Source organism: Geotrypetes seraphini, chromosome 5 (genome assembly GCF_902459505.1).
Source record: "Geotrypetes seraphini chromosome 5, aGeoSer1.1, whole genome shotgun sequence".
Taxonomy (NCBI): Eukaryota; Metazoa; Chordata; class Amphibia; order Gymnophiona; family Dermophiidae; genus Geotrypetes; species Geotrypetes seraphini.
Window position 1 is genome coordinate 263037038 of NC_047088.1, and position 26135 is coordinate 263063172.

Consider the following 26135-nt stretch of genomic DNA (forward strand, 5'->3'; position numbering starts at 1 on the left):
CCTTACTAGGTATCTTGAAGTATGATAAGTACAGTTGGGAGGTCATTGGAGACTTCAAAATGGTGGCATTCCTAATGAGTCTCTAAGGCGATTTTACCACATTTCCCTGCTATCTCTGCCTTTGGGACACCAGGGTCACAAAGGTGGGAATGGTCACAGTGGACCGAGTTCCCTGTGGGAAGAAACAATGTCAAATGGAAACTACTGGTGGACTCCCAGAAGGTGCTGATGTTACCAATGCACATCAAATTGGGCCTAACGAAACAATTTGCCAGAGTTCTAGATAAGGAGTTAGCAGCCTTCAAGTACCTTCAAAACATCTTCCCTGATCTGTCTGAGGCAAAGGTCAAAGCTGGTGTCTTCGTTGGACCACATAAAAAGAAGATCCTGGAGTGTAAGGAATTTCCCAAGAAGCTAACTAGGAAAGAGAAAGTAGTTTTGAACAGATTTATTGCAGTGGTTCAAGGCTTCCTGGGCAATCACAAGGCCAGAAACTATGTGTGTAGTTGGTAGAGAATCTGGTGAAGAATTACAGTAAAATGGGCTGTAGGATGTATCTCAAAGTCCATGTCCTTGATGCTCAACAAGAGACAATCAAGAAGAACATGAGGGAATACTTAGAGGAGCAAGGTGAGCACTTCCACCAGGATATACTAGACTTCGAACACCGCTACCATGAACAATATGAGAACATACCTTATATACACAGGTTCAGATCTCAGTAGGATTGCTTTATGCTGCTACATAAGATCAGTGTTTTCCCCAGAAATTTTTTCCAGCCGGGTGGTATGAAAAAGTAGCCAGGTGGGGTGGGGCGGGGTGGGGAAATTTGGTGGTGGGGAAAATTAAATGTATACTATTTTTATTATTTTCCAATGCTCAATATGACTTCCTTTTTTAAGGTTTGACACTTGTACCAGAATATTTTTACTAAATTTAAGAAGTATCCAATTCTAGAAGTGAATAATTAGATATTCGCCCACTTTCAAATGGTATAGAGATTTAAAAAAGGGAAATGCGTTAATGAAGTCATTAGGTTCAATCTAGCCATTTATTTCTGCATGAATTTAAACTAAAAAAAAAAAAAAAAGATAAATATAGCTCATCCAATCATACATGAAATGGCTGTACAACACCTCTAATAATGTTAGGTTCCTTCCTAAGGTCTCACTGAGGATATGAAATAGATGCTATCCCCACTCCCAGACCTCTTCCACATAATTTATGGAGAGGTATTACTGAGCCTTGAAGGAGGCCTATGTGATTGATCTTTATCTGCTTCTTTTTTATTTTGCTATAGTGCAAAGTAAGAGCTATGGCAAAACAGTTTAGGTAAAAATGCAGGCAATAATTAGCAATGTATTAAGAATATTTTATTTTTATTTGCTTATTTCATTTGAAAGCTGCTTGATGTTAATACTTTAATTTAATTCTTCATACTGCGGGAGGGGAGAGGGGGACAACACCACTTACGTCAACAGTAAAGTTAGAATAGGGTCATTAAATCCAGTGACGTACTTAGTATATATGACAGCCAGGGCTGATCATTTTTTAACAACCCCCTCCTTTATATAAAAAAGTTGTTTTTAGTAATAATGCATGAGTCACACAACAAGGGTGCACCTAGGAAAAGGCAGCATCTTAAACACTGCAGTGAGCACTAGAACACCAACACACGCATTGTAAAACTAAACAAACCAGATCCTACAAAGTCAATTGATCCTGTACAGTCGATGCTAACAGAAAGCCATGTCCTTTTCATACACACAGACCACAGAAACACCCTCGCCCAATATAGAATAATCACAAACTATAAATAGAAATATGTAGACAAAAGTTAAAACTAAATCGCCAAGAAACCAGACTCTGCAACACCACAGAAACAGTGACACGTCCCCTAATACTGTGCAAAATATGAAGACAGTAGATGTAAATTTGAAAAAACTGCTACATGACAATCACCACTTTACAAATTAACAAATAGAAATAAAACAAATGAGAAATAAGAAAATACCATTTTATTGGAATAATCAATTTTTCAATTAGCTTTCAGAGGCCAAATCTTTCTTTAAGACAGTACAGTATACAGCTGTTATGGTATCCTGTCCTGAGGAAAGGGGTTTAGTCCCTCCAAAATTGCCTCATTTCCATTTCCTATTGATAAATTTTAATCAATACAGTTACAATACTACTTGATTCTACGTAAAGCAACAAAAATATTTTTTCTACCTTTTGTCGTTTCTGCTTTAGTCATCTTCTCTCTCTTCTTTCTATTCAGTATGTACTCACTCCCTTCCATGCAACATCTGTCCTCTCTCTTTGTCCTTTCCACCCACCCTCTGCCCTCTCTCTCTACCCCTTCCATCTATTGTCCACCCTCTCTCTGCCCTTTGCATCCATTGTCCACCCTCTCTCTGCCCTTAACATAGAAACATAGAAATAGACGGCAGATAAGGGCCCACGGCCCATCCAGTCTGCCCACCTTAATGTCCCTCCCCTACCTTTGCCCTGTGAATAGATCCCATGTGCCGATCCCATTTTGCCTTAAAATCAGGCACGCTGCTGGCCTCAATCACCTGTAGTGGAAGACTATTCCAGCGATCAACCACTCTTTCAGTGAAAAAGAATTTCCTGGTGTCACCTCGTAGTTTCCCGCCCCTGATTTTCAACGGATGCCCTCTTGTTGTCGTGGGACCCTTGAAAAAGAAGATATCTTCCTCCGCCTCGATGCGGCCCGTAAGATACTTGAACGTCTCGATCATGTCCCCCCTCTCTCTGTGCTCCTCGAGCGAGTATAGCTGTAATTTGTCAAGCCGTTTTTCGTATGGTAGATCCTTGAGTCCCGAGACCATCCGGGTGGCCATTCTTTGCACCGACTCCAGTCTCAGCACATCCTTGCGATAATGCGGCCTCCAGAATTGCACACATTGTCCACCTTCTCTGCCCTTTCCATCCAGTGTCCGCCCTCTCTCTATTCCATATATCTTCCCTCTATGTCCCTTCAATAAACTCTATATCCTGTGCCCTCTCTCTCCTTTGTACATGATTTATTTCAGCTTCACCCCTCTTCATTTTTTGTCTCCACCCCTCCCCTATGCTCTGGCATCTTTCTCTTCTCCTTTCCTTCCTTCCTTCCCACTCCACCCCATGGTCTGACATCTCTATCTCTTTCCCTTCTCTCCCCCCTTTCCAGCATCTGCCTCTTGTCTTTCCCCTTTGGTCCAGGCCTCTCTCTTTCTTTCTGTCTTTCTTCTGTGAGGAGATCATGTTGATCTTGAACACTGAATAATTCTTCCACATTCTCCATATCACTGTACTGTAGTCTGGTCCAGCAGACTGCTTTGGAACTATTACATGGGTAATAGTAAATTCATTATGCATCAGCTTTCTACAGAGAATGCCACAAGTCTCTATTTCTTGTGCTGTGTTTACATCTGCCAGTAGCAGAAACTTGTGAGACAGATCCCTTGGCAATACTACACTTCGGAGCCCTTTGACCATCTGGTTCTGTATGGCTGCAGGCTTTAAAGCTCTGTTTACTGGAGGAGACTGTCCAGCATCACTCTTAAGGATCTGATCAGAGATTACATTAAACAAGGTCGTATATTTAGGCATGGAAAAACAGGACATGTTCTCCTCAATCTGCTCAGATGCCTTCAAATGCCCTTTAATGTTCATCTGATCTCGGGCTAATTCTTGCCTCCTGAGCTGATCTTCAAAATAGTTAAACTGTTGCTGCCGCATCTGTACAATTTGCTTCTTTTCTTCTTCGATCATTTGCTATTGCTCAAATTTCTGTAGATATTAGGTCTGCAGTTTGTTGCTGGTATTCCATTCCATACTTCTTTAAAAGAGTTTTTTTTTTAAACTCATCTGTTCAGGGAAAGGCCACATCCTTCAATTTCTTCATAATATCTTGTTTCTCTGGTACAGCACACTGCCGATAGTCTCGGTGATTAGGGAGTTTTTCTACAAATAAGATTATAAACTTGTTATAAAGAACAAATGCATTTTCCAGGTTTCCCTCCTCTAAATATACAGCTGCCATCCGTTCCATCTCTACCCCGGATCAGAAGTAGAGGCATGGAATAATGGCCTCATTGACTGTGACATTGCAGCCAAGTTTACTTAAAGCGCACACCCGCTCTTCAGGACTTCTGTATGGTCAGGCATTGCTGCCAGTTTCTTCTGTGAGCCAACAGAAAAAGGATGCTCCATATTGTCTTCTTTTTGCAAATTTTCATATTCACATCGTCTTCCCAATCCTTCTATCCTTGGAAGTATTGTCTTCACCCCCTCTAAAATGACGGAGGTGATTAGTGGAGTACCACAGTACCACAGGGCTCAGTCTTGGGCCCAATCCTATTCAACATCTTTATAAGAGACTTGGCAGAAGGGCTTCGAGGTAAAATAACATTATTCGCCGATGACGCCAAACTGAGTAATGTAGTGGGCAAATGCACAACAGACGAAGATTCAGTGCCCGACAACATGATGCACGACCTACTCCTACTGGAGCGATGGTCTAGAACATGGCAACTCAACTTCAATGCCAAAAAATGCAAAGTTATGCACCTGGGCAGCCAGAATCCATGCAAGTCTTATACCCTTAATGGCGAGATCCTAGCAAAAACGGTAGCAGAACGAGACTTGGGGGTAATCGTCAGTGAGGACATGAAGTCTGCCAATCAAGTGGAGCAGGCTTCGTCCAAGGCAAGACAAATCATGGGCTGCATACGAAGGGGTTTCGTCAGTCGTAAGGCGGAAGTCATTATGCCATTGTATAGATCCATGGTAAGGCCCCACCTGGAATACTGTGTGCAATTCTGGAGGCCGCATTATCGCAAGGATGTGCTGAGACTGGAGTCGGTGCAAAGAATGGCCACCCGGATGGTCTCGGGACTCAAGGATTTACCATACGAAAAACGGCTTGACAAATTACAGCTATACTAGCTCGAGGAGCGCAGAGAGAGGGGGGACATGATCGAGACGTTCAAGTATCTTACGGGCCGCATCGAGGCGGAGGAAGATATCTTCTTTTTCAAGGGTCCCACGACAACAAGAGGGCATCCATTGAAAATCAGGGGCGGGAAACTACGAGGTGACACCAGGAAATTCTTTTTCACTGAAAGAGTGGTTGATCGCTGGAATAGTCTTCCACTACAGGTGATTGAGGCCAGCAGCGTACCTGATTTTAAGGCAAAATGGGATCGGCACATGGGATCTATTCACAGGGCAAAGGTAGGGGAGGGACATTAAGGTGGGCAGACTGGATGGGCCGTGGGCCCTTATCTGCCGTCTATTTCTATGTTTCTATGTTTCTAGATTTTCCCATTCTTGTCAAGAGCCTGTTGCGAGGCACAGGATCCCGCACGCGACAGCAGAACAGCTTTGCCTCGAGCCGTTTCTAGGCAAACTGGGATGCTTCTCCTGCTCCTGGGCTGTCCTGCCTCAGTGAAGAGAAAAAGGAAACGCATATTTTCACAGCTGGACTTCCCTCTACCCCTTTCCCCCTTCTCGCGTCGAGGTCTATTCTTGAGAAGTACGCGCGAGAGTGACACTTCCAGCTGGTGGTTCCTATTAGTGGGAGAAGCTGGTACGGTTTGAACCCTAACGAGCAGGAAAGCTGAGTGAGAGCCATATTGGATGCGGGCCATAGTGAGATCCATTTTGGGCCACATGTTGTGCAGGGCTGGACTAAGGCAAGCTTCTTTCCATCGCTAACCTATTTTCCATAGGTCAGCGACGGAGGGAAGCTTACAACTCGCTGTTCTTGCTTGCTTCGGGCCTTCTTCGTTGCCAGGTCCTGCCTTCGTGGAAACAGAAAGTAGACAGGACCCGGCAGCGAGGAAGGCCCAAAGCAAGCAAGAGCAAGTTGTAAGATGACTTGTCTCCTGTAGCGAACCCATGCTCCGGGGCTCTAAAGTGTGCGTGCTGGCTTCCCTTATCTTCCCCCCCACCCCCGGGATGTGACTTCCAGTTTCGGAGGGAAGAGAAGGGAAGCCGGCACGCACATGTTAGAGCCCCGGAGCATGGGTTCAAGTCACTTGCTGGCATTAAATTTTTTTTAAAAAGTCAGGCTCCTGCGATTCAGGCTGTGCCAATCAGCCCGGTAAATCTCCAAGCCGGTGAGAAGGTTTAAAAAAAAAAAAAAAAAAAAAAAAAAAGTTGAGCAGCGGCAGCAGCAGGATTGCAATCGAGATGACAGCCGGGCGGTCATCTAAATTAGCTGGGCGGAGCGCCCGGCTAAAAGGCTCTAGGGAGACCACTGAAGATGTTTATCATCTTATGGAAGCTGCCTTTATAAACTACTTTCATGGCTGGAATGCTGTTTTAAAAGTATAAATCAGCTCTTATAAAATTAGGTCACTCCTTAAAAATGTAGTATTAGCTGCCATGTACGTTTATGATAGATATGCTCAGAGGGAGAGTTCTGCCAAAGTCACAATTTGTGTGTAAAGTATACACTAACATTTAAGAGCAGGTGTTTTCTCTGCTTTTAATCTAGGCATTATTGCTGCTGTATTTGTGCTAGTATTCGATACAGTCATGTGGGTGCCTAATGTGTATTTATAAGGTAGTGCCATAATAGATGCCTTCTAGCTCATTTAATTTAGGTGACCTGTTATAAAATTAACCCCTAAAGGAAATGATTAGGACCCCAGCTCTAAAGAACTAAAATAATGCTAAATACAGTCATTTTGGTAAATGCTAAGGGGGTTTAAGTTGTGTATACTGTAGGCTGGAAGTTGTTCATGTTTCATATATCAGTGGTCAAAGGCTCTTCTGGTAAAAAGTGGGAACAAACCCAAACATACAAACCCTGTTCAGTGGAATTGTTTTTCCTGTTTAATTAACATGTACAATAAATATAGTAATATAGTAATATGAATGTCACCCATAAATGGTACTTTCTTTGCAGATCACTTGCACCACGGAACCCCACCTCAGCATTCTTTTTTAGTTCTTCAGCCTCAGCCTCTGTGTACTCCATATCTAAAACATCCTCATTTCCGGAATCCTCATCAGATCCTGTCTCATCAAGAAGTGAGCTGTTAAATTCTACGGAGAGAGAAAACAGAGAAAGTTATGCTAAAGACATAAAAGTTCTAGAGTGAATTAATGCCTTCAAAGAAAGCAAAGATGCTTACCTGTATTGCTATTCAATAAATAAAATCATGAGAAAAAGATCCAATAGGATAAGCTACTGGGTAATCAGGCACTGGGATGACCTTGTGAAACACAGATCTCTGTGTTCCCAAAACAGTCTATTTTCCATATTAACCAAATCATCCTCCCCATTGGTAAGGAGAAATTAGGTTCTTACCTGCTAATTTACTTTCTTTTAGCTTCTCCAGACCAGTAGAGGTTAACTTTACGAATGGGTATATATCTAATCATGACCAGCAGGTGGAGACTGAAAACAAAACTTTGGGACAGTATATCCTAGCCCCTCCTCTCTATTTCCCTCAGTCTGCCGAATAGCCAAGCAGAACCAAGAACTGGAAAACAACAGAGAGAAAAAACAATACTCCAAAAGGAGTAACAAATAACATACCCAAAATGCTGTTGGAATATGCAGAGGAGAAATTCCCGAAGGAAGAATGTCCCCACAGCTCGCCAGCTAAGCCAGCCGAGCCACAGCCGCTGTTCTTCAATTCTCCCCGGCCCTAGAAAAATACTAGAACCCGCAGCAAAAACCAAAAACTGCCCACGCAACAGCCCCAACAACAACAACAACAGACATGGTGGGGACCTCTACTGGTCTGGAGAAGCTAAAAGAAAGTAAATTAGCAGGTAAGAACCTAATTTCTCCTTCTTTAGCACTCTCCAGACCAGTAGAGGTTAACTTTACGAATGGGACGTACCAAAGCAGTCCCTCTCACGGGCGGGACCCCCGAAGGGCCGATACCAGTACACGCTCACCGAACACCGCGTCCCGACGCGCCTGCACATCAACCCGATAATGACGAACAAAGGAATTCAAGGAGGACCAAACCGCAGCCTTACAAATATCCACTGGAGGCACGAGCGACGACTCAGCCCAAGAAGCCGCCTGACCCCGAGTGGAATGAGCCTTGAGAAACTCCGGAACAGGCTGCTGTTTCAGAAGATAAGCGGAAGCAATCGTCTCCTTGATCCAGCGCGCAATAGTAGCCTTAGAAGCGCCCGCTCCCCGACGAGGACCCGCCAGGAGGACAAAGAGATGATCGGACTTCCGGAATTCCTGGGTCCGCTGCACATAAGAGCGAAGGACCCGACCGACATCCAACTTGCGCAGCTGCCGTTGCTCAGAAGAGCCCTCCCGACCACCCAAGACCGGGAGAACCACCGATTGATTGACATGAAAAGGAGAAACAACCTTCGGCAGAAAGGAAGGAACAGGCCGCAAGACGACCCGCTCCCTAGAAAACTCCAAGAAGGGAGCCCTACAAGAGAAAGCCTGCAGCTCAGAAACCCGCCTAGCAGAAGTAATGGCCACCAAAAAGACCGCCTTCAAAGTAAGGTCCTTCAAAGAACAGTCGTCCAAGGGCTCGAAAGGCGGACGCACCAAAACAGAGAGAACCAGATTAAGATCCCAAGAGGGAACCGAGGGCCGTAGGGGAGGCCTAAGCAACTTGGCCGCCCGCAAAAACCGAATCACATCAGGAAGAGCCGATAAACGCTGACCTGACACCAACCCTCGAAAGGCCGACAGGGCCGCAATATGAACCCGGAGAGAAGACCAAGCCAGGCCTCTATCCAGGCCATCCTGCAAGAACTCCAGAATGTTAGGCAGATAAGCGCGAAAAAAGGTCACTCCCCGCGCCCGACACCATTCCTCAAAGAGACGCCAAACCCGCACATAAGCCCGAGAGGTAGAAAGCCTCCGGGACCCCAACAGTGTAGAGATCACCTTGTCTGAATATCCCTTCTTGCTAAGGCGACCCCTTTCAAGAGCCACGCCGTAAGACAGAAGGGAGACGGGTCGAACATGGGAATGGGACCCTGCATCAGAAGGTCGTCCGAGAGAGGCAGAGGAAGAGGATCCGCTACCAGGTGCCTCACCAGATCCGCATACCACGGACGGCGAGGCCAATCCGGCGCCACCAGCACCACCAAACAATGCGAAGAAGCACTCTGCCCACCAGCGGCCAAGGAGGGAACACATACAACAGCCCCTCCGTTGGCCACTGCTGGACCAGAGCATCCAGACCCTCGGCCAGACCGTCCCTGCGACGACTGAAGAAGCGGGGCACTTTGGCGTTGCCACCCGTGGCCATCAGGTCCATCAGGGGCTGCCCCCAAGCCTGCACTATCAACTGAAACGCCTCGGCGCCGAGACACCACTCTCCTGGATCTAGAAAGTGACGACTGAGGAAGTCTGCCTGAACATTTTCTACTCCGGCTATATGAGAGGCCAAGAGGTCCAGCAGATGGGATTCCGCCCAAACCATGAGCAGAGCCGCCTCCTGCGCCACCTGAGTGCTCTTAGTGCCCCTCTGACGATTGACCTAAGCCACCGCCGTGGCATTGTCCGACAGCACTCTGACCGACTGCCCAGCAACAGGGAGTGGAAAACCAACCGCGCCAGACGGACCGCTCTGGTCTCCAACACGTTGATCGACCAGGCGGCCTCCTCCGCGGACCAGGTGCCCTGAGCTGAGTGACCCAAACACTGAGCCCCCCAACCCAGGAGACTCGCATCCGTCAGGAGCACCGTCCACTGCGGGAGATCCAGACCCACCCCCTGAACTAGGTGAGGGGTCTGGAGCCACCAACGCAGACTGCAGCGCGCCAAGCCTCGCAGGGGGACCGGAACATCCATCCCGTGCCTCTGGGGAGACCACCTCCGGAGCAGAGCATACTGGAGAGGACGCATGTGGGCCCGCGCCCACCTCACCACGTCCAGGGACGCCGCCATCGACCCCAAGACCTGGAGGAAATCTCGCGCCCGAGGACACCGGGACGCCAAAAGCAGGCGAATCTGAGATTGCAATTTGCTCACCCGGCCCTCTGGGAGGAAGACTCTCCCCAAGGAGGTGTCGAACAGCACCCCTAGGTACTCCAGACGCTGAGCCGGGACCAACCGACTCTTGGAAAGGTTGACCACCCAGCCCAGCGACCGGAGAAACTCCACCACCCGAGCAGTAACCCGGGAGCTTTCCTGCAACGACTTTGCCCGAATTAACCAGTCGTCCAGGTAGGGGTGTACCAGGATGCCCTCCGACCGCAAGGCTGCCGCGACGACCACCATCACCTTGGTGAACGTCCGAGGAGCCGTGGCCAGCCCAAAGGGAAGCGCACAGAACTGAAAATGCCGACCCAAGATCGCAAAGCGCAGGAAACGCTGATGAGAGGCCCGAATGGGAACATGCAAGTAGGCCTCCGTCAGATCGAGAGAAGTGAGAAACTCCCCCGGCTGAACTGCCAGAATGACCGACCGCAGAGTTTCCATACGGAAAGAGGGAATCTTGAGAGCCCTGTTGACCCCTTTCAAATCGAGGATGGGCCGAAAGGTCCCCTCCTTCTTGGGCACCACAAAGTAAATGGAGTACCTGCCCGTGCCCCACTCCGGAGGGGGCACCGGAACAACTGCCCTGAGATCTAGCAAGCGCTGAAGGGTCTGGCGAAAAGCCTGCGTCTTCCCCGGAGTCTGACATGGAGAAGCGAGGAAAAAAATCCGGCAGAGAGCGGGCGAACTCCAGGGCATAACCGTCCCGCACCACCTCCAGGACCCACTGATCAGACGTGATCTCGGCCCATTTGGGGAAAAATTCACGCAGCCGGGCCCCCACCGGAACCAAAGGGGGCGCCGGCAAGGCGTCATTGTGCAGGACGGGAAGCGGGGGAACCGGCGGAGGGATTCCCTGCCCCCCGACGGGCCCCCCGAAAGGGCTGCATGCGCTGGAAGAACCGACCCCGGGAAAATCCCGGAGACTGGAAAGAAGCAGCCCCACGCCCAGGGCGATACTTGCGAAAATCCCGCAAACGCCCCCGGGCCGCACCCCCCCGAGACGCCGGACGGGCACGGTCCTCCGGCAGACGGGGAACTTTCGAGTCCGACAAAGTCTGAATCAACTTATCCAAGTCCTCTCCAAACAAAAACGACCCCCGAAAGGGAAATTTAGTAAGCTTAGCTTTGGACGCAGCATCCGCCGCCCAAGCGCGCAGCCACAACACACGCCTTGCGGCCACGCCAAAAGCCATAGACTTAGCCGAGATCCGCACCAAGTCATATAGAGCATCTGAGAGGAATGAGGCCGCCATCTCAATCTTCGCTACCTCCTGATCCACCAGAGACCAGTCGTCAGACTCTCGATCCAAGACCCGCTCCACCCACCGAAACACGGCGCGAGCGACCAGTCCCCCACAAATAGCCGCCTGGACCCCAAAGGCAGAGACCTGAAAATTTTGCTTAAGGATGCTCTCCAATTTGCGCTCCTCAGAGTCCCGCAAGGCAGAACCGCCCTCAACAGGCACGGTATGCCGCTTGGAAATTGCCGAGACCACCGCATCCACGACTGGCGAAGCTAACGTAGCCCGATCCCCTTCCGGAATGGGATACAGGCGAGCCATGCTGCGCGCCAGCCGAAACGGCGTCTCCGGCGTTTTCCACTGCTCTAGAATAATATCCCGAATATCCTGATGCATAGGAAAAGAGCGGGAAACGGAACGGATCCCCCGTAACAGGGGGTCCCCCACACGCGGAGTCTCCGGCGGCGCGTCCTCAAAACGCAAAACCGAAGAAACCTGCTGAATAAGGTCAGGCAGCTCATCTTTCTGAAAAAAAGGCGCACCACGGACGCCTCGTCACTGGAGAACGGGAAATCCGACAACCCGCCGCCAGCTTCCGTCCCCTCCAGAGAGTCCTGGAACTCCTCAGAAGGGTCCAGGTCCTCCTCCAGACTGACCCGTTCCTCCGACCACAAATTCTCGTCCCACGACACCCGCGGACGCTTGGACAAGGGAGGCGGCGGAGGGGACGTCACGCCAGACGAAAGAGGCAAAGCCGCAGGGAGCGCGGAGGAAAACCCACCCCCCGAAACCCCCTGGGCGCAACCGGGACCCCCAGCCGCCTGAAAATAGGCTCTGCATAAAGAAAAGAAAAATTCAGGAGAAAAACCCCCCGAGGGTCCCAAGGGACTCCCTGCCACAGCAGGGGACCCAGCAGAACCTTGCCCCTGCATAGTCAAAACAGGGGGAAGGTCACCTGAGGTGGAAGACAAAATGGAGGGGCCAGACAGAGAAGATGGCGGTTTTCCCGCCAAAAAAGCTCCCTCCATAGCCTGAAGCGGCTGAGAAACCTGAATAGTCTCAGCCGCTAAAGCAGGCAAGCCGGCATCAGCTGTCAAAAAATCAGCTGAGAGGGAATCCTTCGGGGAATCCCTCCGTGGGCGGTTGTGGAAGACCGGGCTTCCCCACTGCTCCAAGCCGACTCGCGAGGCACCATCGGCGGGGAGCTCTGGGCGCCTGCAGCCGCTGCCGACGGAGCTCCACCACCTCACCGACCCAAACCGCCGAGTTCAGGCCGGCCGCGAGTGCCTCGCGGCTGGACTAAAATTGTGGCCTACTCCCCCGGAGAAGGGCACAATTGCTCCATACGCGACCTAGCTATAAAAAAGTGCTGGTTACATGAAAAAATACAGTAAAATACAGTTTTCTTAAAGGGAAACAACCCTTCAGACCAGCACTACCTCAGGATTTTTTTTTTTTTTTTTTACAGAACAGACTCCACAGGCTCTCGAAGCAATATGCCTTGCTTGACTTAGGGGGCAAGGGATACTGCTGAGGCTCCTCTAAAAAAAATGTGGGGAGGTGGAGGAAGTGGGGGGAGGGACCCCGCTCGTGACCCGCCGGGTTTAACACCCCCGAGGTCGGACGAACCCCCAAACAGAGTCCGCCCAAGCTCCGTCCGGCTAAAAACAGGGACAATAAACCCCCTAAACAAATTCCAACAGCCCTACCAAGGGAGATGGGTACAGATCACTCAACACCTGCTGGAGACTGAAAGAAGACTGAGGGAAATAGAGAGGAGGGGCTAGGATATACTGTCCCAAAGTTTTGTTTTCAGTCTCCACCTGCTGGTCATGATTAGATATATACCCATTCGTAAAGTTAACCTCTACTGGTCTGGAGAGTGCTAAAGAATGATGGTTTAAGTTACCTTCCCACTTTGTTTTGTTTATCCAGGGAAGTTAGACAATGACAGGATGAGATATAGAATGCTGTTGAGGGAGTTCAATTTGAACTTCTCTGTCTTGATGAAGCAATTTAAGTTTCTAAGGTCTAGAATAGATACAAGGCCTCCTGACTTTATGGGAATAAATAAATATCTGATCTTGTTGTTCTACCGCTTTCACCTGCAAAGGGATTGTGTCTCTGTGTAGAGCAGAAGGGTTAAGTACATAAGAATTTGCATCCGCTGGGTCAGACCAAGGGTCCACTGAGCCCAGTGGTCTGCTCCCGCGGCAGCCCATCAGGTCCAGGTCCATGATCTTTTGTCTAACCCGCTGATTCCTACTCCTTTATATCCTAAAAAAAACCTTTTTCCCTTTTATTTAAACCCTTTTATTGTTCCTGTGTCCTCCCTTATCTGTAGCCTTCAATCCCCTTATCCTTCAGGAATTTATCTAGTTCCTCTTTGAAACCCCTTAATGTAGTCTGTCCTATTACATCTTCCGGAAGCGCATTCCAGGTATCCACCACCCTCTGAGTGAAGAAGAACTTTCTAGCATTGGTTCTAAACCTGTCCCCTTTCAATTTCTCCGAGTGCCCTCTTGTTTTTATAGTTCCCAGTACGCTGAAGAACCTGTCCCTCTCCACCCTCTCTAAGCCTTTCATAATCTTGTAAGTCTCTATCATGTCTCCTCCGAGTCTCCGCTTTTCCAGGGAGAAGAGCCCCAGTTTCTCTAACCTTTCAGTGTATGAAAGGTTTTCCATACCCTTAATCATTCGTGTAGCTCTCCTCTTCTCAAGTATTGCCATATCCTTCTTAAGGTACGGTGACCAATATTGGACACAGTACTCCAGGTGCGGGCGCACCATCGCCCGATACAGCGGCAGGATAACTTCCTTCGTTCTTGTTGTAATATCCTTCTTGATAATACCCAACATTCTGTTTGCTTTCTTTGAGGCCGCCGCGCATTGCGCCGTTTGTTTCATTGTTGTATCCACCAACACTCCCAAGTCCTTTTCAAGGTTACTTTCCCCCAGTACCAACCCCCCCCATTTTATAGCTGAACATCGGGTTCTTTTTCCCTATATGCATGACCTTGCAGTTCTCTATATTGAAGTTTATCTGCCATTTATTTGCCTACTCCTCCAATGTTGTCAGGTGACAGGTCTCTTTGTAGTTCTTCACATTCCCCTATAGTTTTAACCCTGTTACAGAGTTTAGTGTCATCTGCAAACTTTACAACTTCGCACTTTGTCAAGTTTCAAGTTTATTGACTTTTAATATACCGACCATCAACAAGTATCTGGCCGGTTTACAATAAAAATTTTAAAAAAAGAAAGATAAATATATATATATAAAAAATAATAAAAAGTGCACATTAAAGACATTAACTAGACAGACTTGAATGTGAGGGAGAGTAGGAAGGATGGGGAGAAAGTTACATGTTGAAAGAAGAAATGAGAAAGAGGGAAGAGGGTAAAACAAATAGGGTGGGATCGCTTTATAAAAGCGGTTGGTTGAATATGAAAAGAAGAAAAAAGACGAAGAATGCCCTGCTTCCAGTCATTTATAAATACGTTAAACAGCAGCGCTTCGAGTACAGACCCCTGTGGGACACTGCTCGTTACCCTTCTCCAGCCCGAGCAGTGGCCATTCACTGCAACCCTCTGCTTTCTGTCTGCCAACCAGTGTTTAACCCATCTATGTACGTCCCCTTCCACCCCGTGATTCCACAGTTTCCCAAGTAGTCACTCATGAGGTACCTTGTCAAAGGCTTTTTGGAAGTCGAGATATATGATGTCTATGGGGTCCCCTTTGTCCATCTGGCTGTTTATCATAAGAACATAAGAAGTTGCCTCCGCTGAGGCAGACCAGAGGTCCATCTTGCCCAGCGGTCTGCTCCCGCGGCGGCCCATCAGGCCTATTGCCTGAAACATTGGTCCCTAACTAATTTTGTAATTTACCTCTAATCCTATCCCTATAACCTACCTCTACTCCTATCTGTACCCCTCAATCCCTTTGTCCTCCAGGTACCTATCCAAACCTTCTTTGAATCCCTGTAGCGTGCTCCTGCTTATCACATCCTCCGGTAGCGTGTTCCATGTATCAAAGAAGTGTAGTAAGTTCGTTAGGCATGATCTTCCTTTGCAGAAGCCATGTTGGTTCGTTTTCATTAGCCTATTCCTTTCAATAAGCTCACAGATACTGTCTTTTATCCCGGCACTGAAGTAAAACTCACCGGTCTGTAGTTTCCTGGATCACCTCTCGATCCCTTTTTAAAGATAGGTGTGACATTTGCTATTTTCCAATCCTCCGGGATCACCCCTGTTTTCAAGGACAGGTTGCAAACTTTTTGGAGTATTTCCGCTATTTCGGTTTTCAGTTCTTTTAATACCCTTGGGTGGATCCCGTCCGGGCCCGGGGATTTGTCGGTTTTCAATCTGTCTATCTGTCGGAAGACATCTTGGAGGCTTACCTCTAATGTCGATAGTTTTTCTTCTGGGTCTCTGTTAAAGATTTCTTCGGATTCTGGAATATTGGATGTGTCCTCACTTGTGAAGACTGACGAGAAGAAAATGTTTAATCTGTCAGCCACCTCCTTTTCCCCCCTTATCGCTCCTTTTATGTCTCCATCGTCCAATGGTCCCACTTCCTCCCTTGCCGGTTGCTTCCCTTTAATATATCTGAAGAAAGATTTGAAATTTCTTGCTTCCTTGGCCAGTCTCTCTTCGTATTCTCTTTTTGCTTTCCTGACAACTTGGTGACATTCTTTTTGATGTTCCCTGTGCTCTTTCCAGTTTTCCTCGGTTTTGTCCTTTTTCCACTTCCGGAAGGATTGTTTCTTGTCCTGTATCGCTTCCCTCACTGCATTGCTTATCCACACCGGGTCTTTTGTTTGATTCTTTTTGCATCCTTTTCTAAATCTGGGGACGTACAGGTTCTGTACTTCTTGTACCGTGTCCTTGAATAGGGACCAAGCTTGCGCCACGTTTTCGTTTTTCTTGAACCTTTCCTGAGTTTCTTTCTCACCATTGCTCTCATAGTGTCATAGTTCCCCTTCTTGAAGTTGAGCATTGTCGCTGTGGTTCTCTTCCCTTTTGATGCTCCTACTTCTAGTTTGTATTGGATCATATTGTGATCGCTGTTTTCTAGTGGTCCTATTACTTCCACTTCCTTTGCAGGTCCCCCCAGCCCATTGAGTAGTAGGTCGATAGTTGCATTCCCTCTTGTTGGTTCCTTGACGAGCTGTTCCATGAAGCAGCCTCTAGGAATTCCATTTCCCTTGCGTTGTTTGAGTTTCCAATACTCCAGTCTATCCCGGGGTAGTTAAAGTCCCCCATTACCATGACATTTCCGTTCTTGCATTCCCGCCTTAGTTCTGCTTCCAGTTCTTTGTCTTTTGCTTCTGTTTGTCCAGGTGGACAATAGTACAGTCCCAATTTTATGTCAGGTCCATTTCTGCCTGGTAATTTAACCCATAATGATTCTAATCTGTCCGTCTCTGTTGCTGTATCCACTTTGGTCGAGTGAATGGTGTCAAAAGAAGGGCACAAAAGAAGGGTGGAGGAATAGCAATTTAGATCCTGGTTTTTTCCTTTCTGTTTTTCACTGTGATTTGTTCCTCTGGTCATCCCCTTTTTGAGCTGTCAGACCCCGAGTTCTGTTCACTTCTTCCTCCTTCTTTGGCGCATCTTTTTCTGCCTAAATTTGTTTCCTCAATTTCACCTGTTCCCTTAGCTCTTGCTGTTTGCCCTTGCCTTTGTTCGACAATTTCTCTTGTTCCTTGAACTCCTGTTTGCCTTTTGTTTCTACCCAGCATTTTTCCTGCGCAGTATCTTCTTTGGATACTCTCACCTGAACCGTCGACGTCCGATTGACTGTCGGCTTTCCCCTTCTTCTTAGTTTAAAGCCTGTTCTATTCCTCTCTTAACGTTGCATGCTAGAAGTCTTGTTCCTGCCGTGCTCAGGTGAAGTCCGTCCTTCCTGAAGAGCTTGTTCTTTCCCCCAAAAGTTGTCCAATTCCTCACAAAGTGGAATCCCTCTTCTTTGCACCATCTCCGCAGCCATGCGTTTATTGCTTGTAGTTCCATCTGCCTCTTCATGTCTGCCCTCGGTTCTGGCAGATCTCTGAGAACGCTATCTTCTGTGTCCTCAGCTTCAGTTTCCTTCCCAGGATCTTGAACTGTTCAGCTAGTGCAGTCCTGCTGTAGTTGTTTCTGTTGATATCATTTGTCCCAACATGGATTATCACTGCCGTCTCTTCCGTCTCCACTCCTTCCAGGATCCTCTCAATTCTGTCGGTGATGTCCTTCGTTGTTGCTCCTGGGAGACAGATCACTAGTCGGTCTTCTCTTCCTCCTGCTACATGACTGTCCACTTCTCTCAGGATTGAGTCTCCTACTACGATTGCAGATCTCTCCTTCTTCAGCTTCCTCACTGGTCTCAAGTCCGTATCCTCGGTGTGATTCTTTACTTCCCCGCCTCCTCTTCTTGCACGATTTTTCCACAAGCTCCTTCCACGGTGTCTGTTGGTTCCTGTCTTCTATTTCGCGTGGGCGTAGCTTCCTTGTTCCAGCGCTGCCGCTGATCTTGTTCCTCCACCTTCCTGTAGGCCTCCTCGATGAACCTCTTGAGCTCCCTTACTTGTTCCTCGATGTGGCTCTCTCTTGCGGGGTCTTCAGCTGTGCTGAAGGGGGTCTTCCAAAAAGTGCAATCCTTCCAGTTCCTGAATCCTGCACTGCAGTCGACTGACTTCTTTCTTCAGGCTGTCCAGTTCCTGACAACGATTGCATATGTACACAGAAGGGAGACTGGTAAAGCTGAATTTCTATTCTTGGTTGATGATTCTGAGGGTTTTATTTTTTGCCAATTTTTCTGAAAAATCAAAAATGTTCCCACAGTGGTAGATAATCAAAAACTCAATGTGTTTTTGGTGTTGGGTATGGAAGAGTTAGAATGATGCTTTTTCTCTCTTGGTTTCTGACTTTGAGGGTAGATTTATGTTGCTGTACATTCTAGGAGGCTACAGGAGTATGGTTGTTGATTCCTCTAGTTTACAACTGTATGTGTTGATACTGGTAAAGACTCTTGGAGAAGCTAACAACTTCATCTATAACTGGAAGAACTTTCTCTGTTTTAAACGGCTAGTTTTCTAAGGGTGCACAGTTGTTTGACTTGGGAGAGACATCCTTAACCTTATCCCCCAACAAACCTTACATAGTAACATAGTAGATGACGTCAGATAAAGACCCGAATGGTCCATCCAGTCTGCCTAACCTGATTCAATTTAAATTTTTTTAATTTTTTCTTCTTAGCTATTTCTGGGCAAGAATCCAAAGCTCTACCCGGTACTGTGCTTGGGTTCCAACAGCCGAAACCTCCGTTAAAACCTACTCCAGCCCATCTAAACTTTCCCAGCCATTGAAGCCCTCTCCAGCCCATCCTCCTCCAAGCGGCCATATACAGACCCAGACCGTGCAAATCTGCCCAGGACTGGCCTTAGTTCAATATTTATTATTTTCTGATTCTAGATCCTCTGTGTTCATCCCACGCTTCTTTGAACTCAGTCACCATTTTCCTCTTCACCACCTCTCTCAGGAGCGCATTACAGGCATCCACCACCCTCACCTTCCCCTGACACACATTCTCTTGAAGCCAGGCAATCCTACATATGCATTATAAGTAGTTCAGATCAAGCACAAATTGCATTCTTCTATACTAGTGAGGTGTTGAACGGAGAAATTAGATTCTTACCTGCTAATTTTCTTTCTTTTAGACTCTCCAGACTGGTACAGCCTCATTGATGGGTAATAGCTCACTTTGACCAGCAGATGGAAACTGAGACCAAACTTTGGTTGTAGTATTAATAGCCGTAGCTCCCTCTAGCAAATCAGTCTGCTGAATAGCCAAGCAGAACTAATAAGTGCTAACATTTAACAGTAACAACACTCCAAACAGGAGTAATAAACTAAACATATAAGTGCTCCTTCTCAAGAGCTAAGCCGTAAGACAAAAAGAGACCTGGATCGAACATTGGAATGGGGCCCTGAGGGAGAAGACGGTGCAAGAGAGGCAGCAGAAGAGGATCTACCAATAGAAGACGAACCAGATCTGAGTACCATGGGTGTCTGGCCAGTCTGGAGCCACCAGGATCACACGACCGGGGTGTAGAGCAATGCGAAGAACTCTGCCCACCACCGTCCACGGAGGAAATACATACAGGAAACCCACCATTGGCCAAAGCTGCACCAAAGCATCCAACTCCTCGACTTGAACATCCCTGTGCCGACTGAAGAACTGAGGCACTTTGGTGTTGACACTCGCAGCCATCAGATCCAGGACTGGCTGATCCCAAGCCTGCACAATCAACTCGAAGGCTGTGGGACCGAGACACTACTCTCCAGGATCTAGCACGCGACGACTAAGGAAATCCACCTTGAAATTTTCCACCCCTGCTATGTGGGAAGCCGAGATGTCCAAAAGATGATACTCTGTCCACACCCTGAGGAGAGCTGCCTCCTGTGCCACCAGCCTGGTTCCCATCTGATGATTGACAAAAGCCACTGCCGTGGCATTGTCCGAGAGAACCTGAACAGACTTACCCGTAAACAATGTCTGGAATGCTAGCAACGCCAGCGAAGAACCCTCCTCCTGAGACCAGCGGCCCTGAGCTGAGTGACCGAGACACTGAGCTCCTCAACTGAGGAGACTGGCATCCGTGATAAGAAATGTCCACTGAGGCCGATCCAGTCTCACCCCCTGCACCAGATTGGAAGACTGGAGCCACCAATGGAGACTGCAACAAACTAACCCACGAAGAGGAACAGGAGAGTCCAACTCTTGCACCTGGGGTCACCACCATTGAAGCAGAGCATGCTGAAGCGGGTGAATGTGAGCTTGAGCTCACCAAACCACATCCAGGCAGGCCGCCATTGATCCCAAAACCTGGAGAAAACACTGAGCCCAAGGACACGGGGATGCCATCAGAAGGCGAATTAGCGACAGCAACTTGACCACGCGGGCCTCTGGCAGGAAGACCTTCCCCAAGCTGGTGTCGAAAAGAACCCCAAGGTACTTCAGGCGCTGAGACGGAGCCAACCCATCCCAGCAACTGCAGGAATTCCACAATCCAGGAACTTTTCTGAAACGACTTTGCTCTGATCAACCAATCGTCCAGATAGGGGTGAACCAGAATGCCCTCCTTGCGCAATACCCACCACCACAACCACCATGATCTTGGTGAACATCTGTAGAGCAGTGGCTAGACCAAAGGGGAGAGCACAAAACTGGTAGTGCTGGCCTAAGATCGCAAAGCAAAAGAACTGCTGATGGGAGGCGGGAGGCGCAATTCAGAACATGCAAGTAGGCCTCCTTCAGATAGAGGGTCCACCACACGCGAGGGCTCCTTCGCATCTTCCTTGAAATACAACACCGAGGAAACCTGAAGAATAAACTCCTGGAGCTGTTCCCGATGAAAAATGCCCACCATGGATGCATTCTCGCCAGCTGACGGAACTACAAAGCCTCCGCTAATGGCATCTGTCCCTCCGTGAGGATCCTGGAAGTCTCCCATGTCCAGGTCCTCGTCAAAAGAAAAATGCTCCTCATATGCAAAATCATCGTTCCAAGAGACCCTTGGCTGCTTGGACGAGAAAGGAGGAGATGGGGATGCAACCAATGCTGAGCAGGGCCGATCCAGAGGGGTGGAAGCAGGACCCCCGGCCACCTGAAAATAAGCCTTACACAAGGCAAAAACAAAATCAAAGAGAAAACCCCCTAGTGGCCCAACAGGACTCCATGCCAAAGCAGGGGACCCAGCAGAAACCTGCCCGTCTCTCCAATACAGGGGGAAGGTCACCTGAGGCTACACACAAGATGGAGGTGCTTCCTGCCAAATCAGAGCCGAGCACTCCAAAAAATGGAACCCTTGAGGCCTGTAGCGGCTGAAAAGCCTGAATCGCCACAACTGATAAAGCAGGCAAGCTGGCAGTAGCGGTAAGGGAGTCCTCAGCACCATCGGCGGTAAGGGAAACCTTATTTTCATGACCTTCGGTGGCTAGGGGAAGCAGTGTGTGGGTGGCAAGGGAAGCGCAGGCTTCCCCGCTGTCAGCTGCCAGCGTGCAAGGCATTCATGAAGGGGAACCCTGGATGCAGGCACCTGATGCCAATGAGGATTCCCATTCGTGGCAGCTTACACACCGTATGCACAGGCCGGCTGCGCCAGCCTCATGTCTGGAGCACAATGAGCACTTTTTCCCTTTAAAAGTGTTCATTGCACAATATGCGACCTAGCTGTAAGAAAAGTGTCGGGTTAACAAAGAAAAATCAAATACAAAGCAATAAAGGATCCCTTCAGACCAGCACTGCCTCAGGATTTTCCCCCCCTCCCCCCAGAACAGACTCCACTGGTTATCTTAAGCTATATGCCTTGCCAGTATTGGTGGCAAGGCTTAGAACTGAGGTACCTCTACAAAAATATGGGGAGGTGGAGGAAAAGGGGGGGGGACTCAACTCATGACCCGTTGTGTGTGACACCCCCTAAGGTCAGGCGGACCCCCAAACAGGATCCCCCCAAACTCAGTCTGGCACAAGGAGCACTAAACAAATTTCAACACGCCTAAAGTAAGGGGAGACTGGCACAGCTCACCTTCACCTGCTGAGAGACTGAGCAAAGACTGGTTTGCTAGAGGGAGCTATGGCTATTAATACTACAACCAAAGTTTGGTCTCAGTCTCCATCTGCTGATCAAAGCTATTACCCATCAGTGAGGCTGTACTGGTCTGGAGAGGTAATAAAGAATAGTGGGTTGCTATTATCATATGGAGGTGACCTTAAATGACTGAAGGCCTGCCCTGGAGTATTGAAAGTGGTAAGTCATAATCCTTGCATCTAATATGGCCCCTAGAAAATACTCTTCCCAATTATCTTAGGTCTCTACCAGGTGGAAAATATTTGTCAGGGACTTGCATTCCTAGATTTCTTCAAAGAGGCTTCCACACTATGGAACAGTATGAGAAGTGTTTGTCATTTCCAAATGAGGAATCTAAGAGGCAGGCAAAGCTCAGGAGTCTCAATATGTGCATGAGAAGATGGTGCAGGGGAGGAGGGATTTAGATTAGAAAGTAACATTCTGGGGCAGGGAAAGGCTATTCTAAAAAGATGAGCCTTGGAAGTGCCATCCCCCTTACGAGGACCCGCCAAGAGGACAAAAAGATGATCCAATTTCTGAAACTTCTCGGTCCACTGAACATAAGTGCGAAGGACCCTAAAGACATCCAACTTGGTGGAACACTGTAAACGGTGGGTCCGCCACTAGTGCTTGACGCTCAATCACTCTTCTGGCAGAAGTGAGAGAGATGAGAAAAATAACTTTCCAGGTAATGTACTTGAGATGAGCTGTAGATATTGGTTCAAATGGAGGCTTCATCAACTTAGCAAGAACCACATTGAGATCCCATGCCACTGGAAGTGGTTTCAGAGGTGGTTTAACATTGAAAAATCCTTTCATGAATCTGGAAATCAATGGATGAGCAATGAGAGGCTTACCATCCACTGGTTGATGAAAGGCAGTGATAGCACTGAGATGGACTCTGATAGATGTAGATTTGAGAACAGGTTTGTTTGCTTTGTTGGGTTTTTTTTTTTTTTTTTTTTTGGGGGGGGGGGAATCAGCACTGACCTGAATATAAACAGAGACTGATGGTTTTGGGCCATTTTGTTGTCCTCAAGGTTCTGTTCTTTTTAACATTTTAATAAATGATATTGCTGAAGGGTTGTTGGGTAAGATTTGCATCTTTGCAGATACCACCAAAATCTGCAATAGATTAGACACGCTGGATGGTGTGAATAACATGAATAAAGACCTGGTGAAGCTTGAAGAATGGTCTGAAACTTGGCAGCTAAAATTTAATGCTAAGAAATGCAAGGTCATGCATTTGGGCTGTAAAAACCAGAGGGAATGGTACAGTTTAGGGGGTGAAGAACTTATGTGCATGACAGAAGAGCGGGACTTGGGTGTGATTGTATGCAATGATCTTAAGGTGGCCAAACAGGTTTTATTTTATTTATTTATTCAATTTTCTATACCGTTCTCCCAGGGGAGCTCAGAATGGTTTACATGCATTTATTCAGGTACTCAAGCAGTTTTCCCTCCCTGTCCCGGCGGGCTCACAATCTATCTAACGTACCTGGGGCAATGGGGGGATTAAGTGACTTGTCCAGGGTCACAAGGAGCAGCATGGGTTTGAACCCACAACCTCGGGGTGCTGAGGCTGTAGCTTTAACCACTGTGCCACACTCTCCCCAGGTTGAAAAGGTGACAGCGAAAGCTAGAAGGATGCTAGGTTGCATAGGGAGAGGTATGGCCAGTAGGAAAAAGGAGGTATTGATGCCTCTGTATAAGACTCTGGTAAGACCTCATTTAGAATATTGTGTACAATTTTGGAGGCCGCACCTTCAAAAATATATAAAAAGGATGGAGTCAGTCCAGAGGAAGGCTACTAAAATGGTGTGTGGTCTTCGTGATAAGGCGTATGGGGACAAACAAAGATCTCAATCTGTATATTTTGGAGGAAAGGCGGGAGAAGTGAGATATGATGAGTCATTTAAATACCTACGTAATATAAATGTGCATGAGTCGAGTCTCTTTCATTTGAAAGGAAACTGCAATGAGAAGGCATAGGATGAGGTGATAGGCTCCGGAGTAATCTGAGGAAATACTTTTTTACAGAAAGGGTTGTAGATGCGTGGAACAGTCTCCCGGAAGAGGTGGTGGAAACAGAGACTGTGTCTGAATTCAAGAGGGCCTGGGATAGGCTCCGGAGTAATCTGAGGAAATACTTTTTACAGAAAGGGTGGTAGATGCGTAGAACAGACTCCCGGAAGAGGTGGTGGAAACAGAGACTGTGTCTGAATTCAAGAGTGCCTGGGACAGGCACGTGGGATTTCTCAGAGAGAGAAAGAGATAATGGTTACTGTGGATGGACAGACTAGATGGGCCATTTGGCTTTTATCTGCTGTCATGTTTCTATGGGTACTACCCCAAGAGGTTCTGTGTCGCCTTCGTAACACTCTGAGATGCAAACGGCTGGACCTGTGGGCAGCAGGCAGTTGGCAGCGCCATCATGATAATGCACCTGCCCATTCTTCACATTTGATACGGAGTTTGCTTGCCAAACACAATACACCTGTGATTCCTCAGGCTCCCTACTCTGCCGACATAGCTCCATGTGACTTCTAGCTTTTCCCTAAGCTGAAAATGCCCCTGTAAGGGACCAGATTTCAGTCAAGAGAAGACATCATGCAGAATGTGACGGACCAGTTGCAAACAATCTCAAAAGAGGCGTTCTAGCGCTGCTTCTGACAGTGGCAGAACCATTGGAAGAAGTGTGTGGCAGCCCAAGGGGACTACTTTGAAGATTAGTATAAGATTGTTGCATCTGAATACGAGTATTTTTTATGAATAAAAGTCTAATACTTTTTGAACCATCGTAATTTGGAGGATTCATTATCAGAAGTAACTGTTCGTGCAACGCTATTGCTGTCCTTTGTTTTTGAACAGGACCTTATATTTTCAAAATTCTCATGTTCTATTTACCCGAATGTGACCAAAACTAAACAAGATAGAAGAAAGAAGTTTTTAGTACTAAGGGAATAAACTCGGGCTTCAGGGGCATCATACTTGTTGGCATATCCATGCAAATGTATAAGATACCTGAGCATAAAATATGTTTTCTTTGACCCGGAGCATTTGAGGGTCTTCATTGATGTAAGATTATCTTCAGTGGTCTTATTCCATCACTGAATATATGACTTAAAGGTAATAGGTGGATAAATGTCAGTTTAATGCCTTTTATTTTTCATTTTTGGTCTACTCCACTTGCCCACATTTTTTTCCCCTTTATAGTGGTCTATGGAAGAGTAAATATTTTTCTTTTTTTTATTTCTTAATTAGAGATTTTTCCTGGTTAGCTATGCTCTCTGTTTTTCCTGAACAAGTTTGTATAAGCTTGTATAAATTTTCAAAATATAAATAAAGATTAAAAAAAAAGAAAGAAAGTTGTAATGGTTGTGGGGGTGAGTTTACCTTAGTGGTCTTGGTCGTGGCCCCTGAGGGCCACAGGGCCCTTACACCACTGCAACTCGCTACTCTCAGGCCTTTTGTTTAGCATCTCACGCCCCTCCAATCTGTCCAGCATTCAGCTGCACAACTCATATTTATTTAATTTGTTTTCTATCCCGTCATCCCCAAAAAGCTCAGGACAGGTTACAGGTTATTTTATTTATTTAATTTGATCCGCAACAGCCGCTATACTCATATTACCACTCTCTTAAAGTCACTTCATTGTCTTCCCATCCATTTCTGAATACAATTCAAATTCCTGTTACTGACTTACAAATACTGCCCCTCATTATCTCTCTTCACTTATTTTCTCCTATGTCTCCCCCCACCCCGTGAGTTCTGCTCAGCTGGTAAGTCCCTCCTGTCTGTGTCCTTCTCTTCTTCCGCCAACTCCAGACTCCATCCCTTCTGCCTTGCTGCACCATATGCTTTGAACAAGTTGCCTGAATCCCTACAGCAGGCTCAGACTCTGGCAGCGTTCAAAGCCCAGTTAAAAGCACCTCTGAGACTGGTTTGAACTCCTAACTCCTCTCACTTTGGGTTCTGCATCCTTAACCCTATATGTTATGTCATGTATGTCCAAGTTAGATTATAAGCTCTTCTGAGCAGGGACTATTAAACATCAAAATGTACAGTGCTGTGTACGCCTTAGTGCTATATAAGTGATAAATAGTAGTAATTCATGTAAACTATTCTGAACTCCCCTGGGAGTACGATATAGAAAATTGGGTGGTAGTAATTCCTATATCAGCATTTCTACCACAGCCCCATTAGTTTAAATCCAAAATCTTACCTTGAAGACTTAGCTCTGTGGCTCGTTTAAGGTCATCATCTTCTTTCAGTTCTTGTGCCTCC

The 26135-nt window shown here is 47.3% G+C and overlaps 1 protein-coding gene across 3 annotated transcripts in view; it reads right to left on the reverse strand.

The window, feature by feature from the left end:
* USP37 (ubiquitin specific peptidase 37) overlaps nucleotides 1-26135 on the reverse strand; it is a 465383-nt gene that overhangs the window by 58716 nt on the left and 380532 nt on the right. For all 3 annotated transcript variants that reach the window (XM_033944517.1, XM_033944518.1, XM_033944516.1), the window contains exons 21-22: nucleotides 26074-26134; nucleotides 6947-7062 (exon numbers count right to left, since the gene is read on the reverse strand). In XM_033944517.1, the coding sequence (XP_033800408.1) occupies nucleotides 6947-7062; nucleotides 26074-26134 (177 nt within the window). The remainder of the gene's footprint in view (nucleotides 1-6946; nucleotides 7063-26073; nucleotide 26135) is intronic.